This window comes from Furipterus horrens, unplaced genomic scaffold (assembly GCF_987537825.1).
Source record: "Furipterus horrens unplaced genomic scaffold, mFurHor1.1.pri manual_scaffold_4, whole genome shotgun sequence".
In the NCBI taxonomy this organism is placed as follows: Eukaryota; Metazoa; Chordata; class Mammalia; order Chiroptera; family Furipteridae; genus Furipterus; species Furipterus horrens.
In genome coordinates, this window is record NW_028327174.1 from 49,708,208 (window position 1) to 49,717,104 (window position 8,897).

General features: G+C 52.0%; 1 protein-coding gene across 1 annotated transcript; it reads right to left on the reverse strand.

The window, feature by feature from the left end:
• Nucleotides 1–3,266: 3,266 nt before the first annotated feature.
• WNT10B (Wnt family member 10B) lies at nt 3,267–8,897 on the reverse strand. Its single transcript, XM_090275538.1, has 5 exons — nt 8,630–8,897; nt 7,597–7,716; nt 7,206–7,468; nt 5,087–5,460; nt 3,267–4,448 (listed from the first exon to the last, which is right to left on the reverse strand). The coding sequence occupies exons 2-5, from the start codon at nt 7,668–7,670 to the stop codon at nt 3,990–3,992; spliced, it is 1,170 nt and encodes a 389-aa protein (XP_090131664.1). The 5' UTR covers nt 7,671–7,716; nt 8,630–8,897; the 3' UTR covers nt 3,267–3,989.

Sequence of the window (8,897 nt, forward strand, 5' to 3'; positions counted from 1 at the left end):
TGGTATATGCATTCACCAATCTCTTCCTCTTATTCCAGTCTGTTTTCTTTTGTATTTTAACCTGGAGAATAACATTACCCTAGAATCTGAAGCCAAAAGTACTCTAATTTAAGATGATGAGGGAAGAGACGGATAACAAGGAACATATTTATAACAAAGAGAGTTGTATCTGTCCTGAGCTGCTGCCATTAAGAGCCTTCACCCTGCTAAGCTTTTTTTTTTTTAATCCTGAACCTAGCACATGCTTATTGATTTTAGAGAGAGGCAAAGAGAGGGAGAGAGAGAGAGAAACATCAATGTGAGACAGAAGCATTGATTGATCAGTTGCCTCTTGCAAGCTCCCCGACCAGGGACTGACCCTTGCAACCTAGGCATGTGTTCTGACCAGGAATTGAACCCACAGCCTTTCAGTTTACAGGACGATGCTCCAACCAATTGAACGATACCTGCCAGGGCTAAGCTTTGTGTTTTAAATCGCAGAAGACTCCTCCAGTGTTATTATGGACTCCTACAGTGGGCCCTGTGATACTGCCACATGATTACTTTACTCTTTACATTTCTTTTCCTAGAATTTTTTTAGGAACACCCCACCAGGTTACACCCCACACTGATCATGAAAATCATGCTTTACACCCCTCTTCCCTAGTACCCAACCATACCAACATGACTTGTGGCATTCTTACAGGATATGGAACCCATCAGTGTTACTGCCCAAGATTTCAGATCCTCTCAAGGTTGGGTCCCAGGTGTGACAGAAGGATGGAAATGGTGTCAGCCTAATATGGTAAGCAGCAAGTACCATGGTATTTGAGTCAAAACTGATTAATGGGACTGGAGAATCTCCCAGCTCTTCTATCATTCACCCCTTTGGAGTCCTGAGAAGGAAGTGTCTGTTGCAGCATCACTGGGTGCTTTCCATGGAGCAAAGAAAAGCGAAGATAGGAGGGGTGCTGCCCAACTGGCAATTAGCCAACCACTGCCACTCCCCAGCTTCCCAACCACTTGAAAGGCTAAGGGAGAAGAGCTCATCTAGAGCTGAGGGAGGCAAAGAGGCCTGACTTACAGCTCATTGGTTGTTCTCCCTCCCTCTGGCTTCCACTGGAGCTAAGTAAAAGCTGACATTATAGCCACCCGCTCTGTGGGTTGCACACTCCCACCCCTGCCACTGACCCCAGACCTGGGCCTGAGCCCAGTGCGTGTGCCGAGAGGAGGGGTGGGGAGGCAGGGGGTGTTGGCCTTGCTGACAAAATCCATTTGGAATTTCTCAAGGTTGTGGTTTGGGGCTTAAGTTTGCCACAGAGTGTGCCTGACATTAGAGGAGAGCTAGAAAGAGAGGAGGAGCCAAAGGAAGGAAACCAGAAAAAGCTGAAATATTCTTGCTGTGACTCCACTGGAGATTCTCCTCACTCTTTCTGAGTGTGCAAAATTCCCATTCTGGATATTCCTTATCATTATTCTCTCTCATATCCTACATCCATTCTAGCTGCATCCCTCTCTCCCCCATGCTCCCCATATACACACTAGACTCTGTCAGTGCCTAAAGTAAGAATAGGATACCTTCCTGCCTCCATCAAGTTTCCAAACCTAGAATTCTCGATTCTTAAATGGAAATTTGGGACATATAATTTTGCTATAAAGTACAACCCCTAACCCAGCATTCCTAAAAATGTTCTTACTACCCTGGTGCTACCATCATTTCACCTGACTTTGAGAGTAATTTGAGTAGCAGATATATTTATCACCTAGAGCGGGGATTTACAACCTTTTCATCTCATGGCACACATGAACTAATTACTAAAATTCTGCAGCACACCAAAAAGTATATTTTTTGCCAATCTGACAAAAAAAAATAGGTATAATTTCGATTCGTTCACACCAGACTGTAATTGTTGTGTTGGCCCAATGCCTCTGACTAAATAGCCAGGTATCGCATGGTTTAACCCTTTGAGTGCCAACGTCGCTGTGAGAGACGCTGACAAATTTTCCCAAAAATGCCAGCATTGCTCCCAGTGACTCTTTTTTCGATGGCTGTAAATGTAAATAACAATGGAATGATTTGTATTTTATGTTTTGTTCTCTTTTTTTTTGTACCTCAGGTTATATATTGATATAATTTTTTCTCATGTTGATCCAAATTTGGAATTATGCATGGCACTCAAAGGGTTAAAAATTCTTGCGGCACACCAGTGAGTCTCTTGCAGCACACCCATTGAAAATCACTGTTCTAGAGGAGTGGAAAGAACTACTCCTGTATATTCTACATTCTAGATGCACATTCCTTGGCCAAGGAGATGACATATTAGAGTCAGTGTCTTGCAACTCCATAAACAGTCACTTGAAAAGTTCTAAATGTGTGGTGTGTGTCCTTTTTTCCAAATGAAAGATAATGGTTTGCTTTCAAAGATATTGGGCTAGGAATAAAGATTAAAATAGAAGACATTCTGTTTTCTCTAGTTATAGTTATCTCCTAACAGATAAAGGAATTCTTTCACTAAGATTAAATGCAAAAGAGTTCTCAATAAGGAAGGACAAAATACATATGCGAATAATTCAGTGGAGGAGTATGCTGGACTTGCTGGTTTCCAGAGCAAAAAACTTCCCTTTTGAGCACAAGAATCCCTTTTCCATGTTCCCCATTAGTCTACCTCCCAAGTTCTCTGATTTGGAGCCAGAGAGAAACGCACCTGCTCTTTTGGGTCCAGGTTCAATGCTGAGATACCTTCAGGATTTGAAAACCCCAGAACAGAGGTGACCTCATGGTGTGGGGCAAGGGTCAATAACCTACAGCCAGAGGATCAAATTTGGCCCTGCAGTCGTTTTTGTGAATTTAATTTTATCGGACAGCCTTTTGTTTACATATGGTCTGTGGCAGCTTTTGATCTACACCAGCAGAGTTGAGTAATTATTGCAGGGTTGAGCAGTTGTGACAAAACCCACAAGCCTAATATATTTACTATCAAGATCTTTACTGGGAGGGGGGAGCCAACCCTTGTTCTCAGGCAGTAACCAAAGCAAAATCTAGAGTTGAGGCACATAGAAAGTAAATAGACTCTGTTTAGATCTCTAGCCCCTCACACCTGGAAGTCCCCACTGGTTTTTCACTCTTAAGAGTAGCCGGCTAAGTCACTGAGAACATTTCAAAGCCTTCGTGGAACCAGGCAGGATACACATAACAAAAGCCATTGAGTGTAGGAGGATGGGGGAATTCACTTGGAAAAGAAGCCATGGACTGGGATCCCAAGTGGACAAAAATATCACCATCTGTATCCACCAGTCCAGTAATTTAATTTATTTTAGTTACAAACAGGAACCAAGAACAAGTCTCAGTACAATAAATTATCCATTCCTACCCCTCTTGCTGAAGAAAGAATGAGAGGCTCAGAGAGTTGTAGGTAAAACTCTTCTTTTGGAGGGTCCACTTTAACATCTGAATGGGGGGCAGACAACTTCCTTAAGGGCCTGGACAGATGACTCTGAGGACTCAGCAGAGAGCACCCCCTAGCACTCTGTCCCATCCCTAAGCAAAACCTCTCTACTACTGTCTCCCATTACCCCATAAGAGAGGGCTCAGGCTGCAGTAGAAGAGTTCGGGAACAGCAAATGGAGTGAGTGGTTTCTTTCTGGATACAGGTCTCATGGCTCCACAGAAGAGTGGTCAAACTACAGGGACTCCCCAGCTAAAAGGAGTATGACAAATGAGATTTAAAGGGACCCCAGGGTTGGGGAGAGGGGAGCAATACAGTGCATTTCACCTTAGTCCACCCAGGTGATAAGGAGCAGAAGAGGGGTAACATCTTCCCCCCAAGGCCCTTCAACTCTGGGGGTGAGGGCCATATATCATAGACTCCACTTGACCCCCAGCTCCTCCCCAAAGCTGTTTCCAGGTAGATACTTTGAGTTTCCAGGGGCCAAGATTGACCTCAGACAGAAATTAGAGCAAAAGGCTGAAAGGTACCCTCCCTTTCCCCAGCCTTCTGTGAGGCTGACTCTCACTTACACACATTGACCCACTCTGTAACCTTGCACTCATCACACAGCACATAGCAGCACCAGTGGAAGCGGCAATGACAGCGCTCAACTCTTGTCTGCCGGAGCACATTGTGCCCACGGCCACAACACAGGCTGCCACAGCCATCCAGCAGGCGGCTGGTCTTGTTGCAGGCCCGGCCCCGTGTGCCCGGGGAGCCCACAGTGGGGTCTCGCTCACAGAAATCAGGAGACTTCTCAAAGTAAACCAGCTCTCCTGAGAGGCGACGGGGACGCAGGCGGGGCTGGAAGGCTCCGGAGTTGCGGTTGTGGGTATCAATGAAGATGGCCCTGCCCAGTCGCTCCCTCAGTGCTGCCCCCACTGCCCGGAACTCTGGGGCTGCCCTCCAGCAGGTCTTGAACTGGCAGCTGCCTGATGTGCCATGGCACTTGCATTTCCTCTTTAGGTTTTCAGTTACCACCTGGAGCATTAGAGGAGGAAGAGGTGAAGGAAAGGGCAGCAAATGGATGGAGCACAGAAGCACACAAGAGGGGAGGGGACAGGGAAGCAAAATGAAGGACAAATAGAGGCAAGAATCACTAAGTGACTGGAATATCAGAAGAAAAACAGGCTGACTGATAGTCCAAAACCCTCATTTTATAGTTGGAGAACTGAATCCAGAGCAGAGGGATTTGCTTATCTTCAATCACCAGCTAGTAACAGAGACTCAGGTGATAACTAGCTGGTAACAGGACTCAATTCCAGTTGTCCTGACTCCCAGTCCAGTGACCTTTCAGAGTGAGCACTGCTAAAATAGGGAGTCTGGGTCCAGAGCAGTCTTAAATTCCATAGGGAAGACAGCTGTAATACTAGCTACCATGTAATGAGGACCTGTTAAGGCTGAGGGGCTCTGCTGGGGGCTCCCTCTTAATGACATTGGAAGGTAGGTATCCTTAGACTCTCTTTACAGATGCAAAACTGAGGTTAAATATGTTGCTCAAGGCCACCCAGATGTTGATAATCACCCACCATATCTCATCCTCTTACTCTGCTGTGCCTCTCAAACTCTAGCCAGACCTAGAAAGCTAGGGAGACCCAGGACAAGTTGCACACACGTACCTGTCGCCCCACCCTGTTGTTGTGGATTCGCATTCGTGCCTGGATGTCCCGGGGTGCTTCCCTGGAATCCAAGAAATCCCGAGAGAACTTCTCTCCAAAGTCCATGTCATGGTTACAGCCACCCCATTCCCATGTGTCCTGGGGGCTAGGGCTGGGGCTTGAGCCAGGGCCGGGGCTGGGCAAGGAGTGGGGGAAACTCTTGCCCCGGGATAGGGCCTGCAGCTGCAGCAATTTGGCCCTCAGCCGATCCTGCTCACCACTGCCCTTCCAGCCGCAGCCACAGCTCACCAACTTGCCCAGGCTGCAGGCTGTGGCTACGGCGTGCATGACCCCAGCAGCCAACATGGAGAAGGAAAAAGCACTCTCACGGAAACCTGGGGATGAAAGGGTGTGATGGTGGGGGTAAGGTTGACAGGCAGCTGAGAGCAGGGAAGCAGAAGGAAATAAACAGCCACCCTCCAATTCCAGAAATTCCTAACTGAATCCTGACCCTGCCATTACCAACTGAGTAATTTGGGGGAAAGTTGGGTAAGAAGAAAGGAAACTGAAGGTGCAGAGCCTCAGTTTCCTCATCTATAAAGTGAGAGAGTGGGTTGAGATGATGTCTGAGTCCCATTCTTGCTCTGGAAGTCTGGGGTTTTCAGGTGTGGATGAGAGAGCCAGCCTAGAGGGAAAGACCCCTGTGGGTGGGAGATGATGAACTGGGAGTCCCTGTGGTCTTTGAAGATGTGTTCACTGAGCTCTACATCTGAAAAGCTTAGAAATTCCCCAGCCCTTCAGGGAGCTTGGGTGGGTTGAAGCAAAGCCATCGGGGGTTTGTTTTTCCTCCTCCCTCTCCAGGGCTATTTTAATCAGCTTTTTAACAACCTACCCTCCACCACCCCAAAACCCCCAAAGCCCTGGAGCTGTGGAATTGTCCTTCACCTTTCCAGTTTCTAGTTTTATATTTGTCCTTAAGACTGCCCTTTATGTTTATCCTGACCTGCTGTTACTCTATAAAATGCTGGGAAGGGGAGAAAAGTGGGGGTGGTTTTCTCTAAGGTCTTCTTAAAATGCTGGTTCCTTTGTCTTGTTTTGGGGGGGTTACAGAGGCTCAGGATGACAAGCCTTTCCCAGCCTCAGGTAGATGTGCTTCTCATTTGGGCATCAAGCCTTCCCTTACAGCAGTTCTGTGGAGAGAAGGGGGATCCCTCACTTCCTTTTAGGCAGGGGCTCCCTGGAGCCCTGAGAGGATGAGAAACAGCAGCTCCTTAGGAGCCGGGCCGTTCCCACCCCAAGATGCAGGGCTCCTGATACCCCCCCAACCCCAACCCTCCAGGGGTGAAGCTGTTTGCACAAGTCTTGGGAATTCCCCCGCAGATGGCAGCTGCTTATTAACCCTGTAGTCCCCAAAGTACTGCCCCCACCCTTGAGCTGAGCCCAGGATGGATCATTACTCCTTCAAGGAGTAAACTCAAGAATGGCCTGGCAAGAGGCAGTGATGCCTCCCAGACCATGCCTCCCAGACCAGGCCAGCAGTGACCTGTTCTCCACCCTTCCAGCCATTCCTCACCTGCTCAGGTGAGAGCCACCTGGGGCCCCCACAGCACAGAGGAGGGGGCTGCTCCCCTGCTTCAAAGTCATCAGGGTCTTTGTTCCCCGCCTCAGCTCCTGGGAACCCCAGCAATTAGGAGAGTAGGTTTAACCCTTAAACGGTTAGGGGCGGCACCCCACCGCCACCGAGGTTCTGGGGACACCAGCCTGGGCTTGTCTCTCTGAGAGGGAGGGGGGTGAACACTAGGGGAGTGAATAGGGGGTGTTTGAAGCTTCCAGGGCTGGGGGCATCTCTTGCTCACAGGTGCAACCCAGATCCAGCTGGGTGAAAGCAGGAAAAGGGGGAGCCTTAGGGTAGGGGAGCAGAGACCCAGCTGCCTTGCCAGCAGCGAGCAGGTGGAAGTCAGAGTGCAGGGGCCCAGACGGGTGGCCACCCCAGCTCCTAGAGGCTGGGGTTGGGGGTGGGGGGAATTCCCGGAGAGGCCTCTCCCGGAGTCATGAACCCGTCCCTTCCCGCCTCCGCTCACCTTGGCCTGCCCCCCACCCCCACGCCCTCGGCGGGGCAAATGGGCCCCGCCAGGCTCACCGCGCTTGAGGATGGCGCTGTGGTGCGGCAAGCGGCCGCCGCCCTCGAGTGCTGAGCAGTTCCAGCGCTGGTCTCGCAGCTGGTGCTGACACTCGTGGACCGCGATGTGCAGGCCCTGAAGCGCCGATGCCGTCACGTCGGGGCTGCGCAGGCACAGGCCCAGCTGCCGCTTGCTCAGACCCGACAGCGTCAAACACACGGTGTTCGCGGTCAGTGGCGGTTCGCCGGGCAGCTTCAGGCCCAGAATCTCATTGCTTAGGGCCCTGGGAATGAAGGCGTTTCTGGGTCTGTGGTCCCGGCCTCGTGCCCCCTCCGACTCCTCCCGCCCTGGGGCAGTGCTTCCCGTCTGGGCTTGGTTGTGGGGAGGCTGGGCGACAGGCGAACTGCTCACCGACTGCACAACGCCAGGAACAGAAGACCCGCGAGGCCCCAGGGCGGAGGCCGCAGCCGGGGCTCCTCCGGCATGTCGAAACCCGGGCCCGAAGGCCCCGGTGGGCAGCTTGATCAGGGCCTGCGGGACAGGGAGACTTAAGGACGGTTCCGGAATAGGGTGGCTCGCCTGGCCAACCGAAGGATGCCCAACTGCAGGCTCACCAGTGTCACCCCACTGACCCGTCTCATATCTCCCCAAACGACAGTAAGAATCACCCCTTGATTCCCACAGTCCCTGGGCCTTGGAGGAAGAGTCCGGGCCTCGCAGCTGGTACTGATTGGTGCGCCCCTGGAACCAACCCATCCAGTCACAAGGCCAGGCACACAGACACACTCGCGTTCAAAGTCACACATCCATACTCACTAACACCGCTCCACCACCTCACTCACCGCTCCCTCTTCAAGGGCCCCACGACTCGCTTCCCCCGCCCAACACAACCTTCACGCCCTCACAGGGCTAAATAAGGGGCGGGATTGGGAGGGGGTTCCCCACCACCTACAGCCGTGGGGTGGGGGTGGGGAAGCGTCGCCTTCAGGTGCCGTCGAGGGCAGGCAGCCTCCGTGAGCAGGGTGGAAGAATGGGCTCCCCACTGGCTCTACCCGCCCTTCCTCTGCAATAGGCAAAGAGGGGAGGCTCCAGGTGCGGCAGAGACGGGGAGGGGACCTAGTTCCAGCCTGAAAGGGAACGCGCAGCGCAGGTTGAGCCTCCTTCCACGTCCTCGTCCGCCACCGTTCCTAACTACACGTTCCCCGCCACCGCGCGTCGCCCACCTGGTCCTCACAGGTCCTAACCTCAGTCCCCACCCTTTTGCTTTCGCGTTCAAATCGGGGGGCACTCCTTTATTTGCTGCGTCTTTATCTCTGGCAATATTTCTGGCTCTCTCTGCATCTCTGTGTCCCTGTGGGCAGATGCGTGTCTGCCTGACTACCCATGTGCCTGCCTCGTCCCCGTGTGCACGTCCCTGGCCTCCCTGCTTCCCGGTTCCGATTACCTCCAGCTGCTCTGGTGCGGGGTCCGCCACGGGCGGGGTCGGGTCGCCTTGGCTCGGGCTGCTTACACCGTGGGGAGAATGCGTTGGGTTCTGCCCCCTCGGCAGAGCCGCATTCTTCCAGGGCAGGGCCACTCCTCTTCGCCGCTTTCCCAGCGCCGCCACGGCCGCCGGGAAGAAGGGAGGGAGGAAGGGAGGGAGTGATCGAGGAAGCTATCGAGAGGGCCAGCAAAGAACTGGGGGCTCTGGCTCTACTCACACGGAGCTTACG

What these genes read in the sequence shown, in the direction of transcription:
- WNT10B (XM_090275538.1), bottom strand. Translation starts at nt 7,670, where the DNA reads ATGCCGGAGGAGCCCCGGCTGCGGCCTCCGCCCTGGGGCCTCGCGGGT. An exon ending in TTCCTGGCGTTGTGCAGTCG is followed by an intron (nt 7,469 to 7,596) that starts GTGAGCAGTTCG and finishes CTTCATTCCCAG; the next exon opens with GGCCCTAAGCAATGAGATTC. An exon ending in ACAACAGGGTGGGGCGACAG is followed by an intron (nt 4,449 to 5,086) that starts GTACGTGTGTGC and finishes CTAATGCTCCAG; the next exon opens with GTGGTAACTGAAAACCTAAA.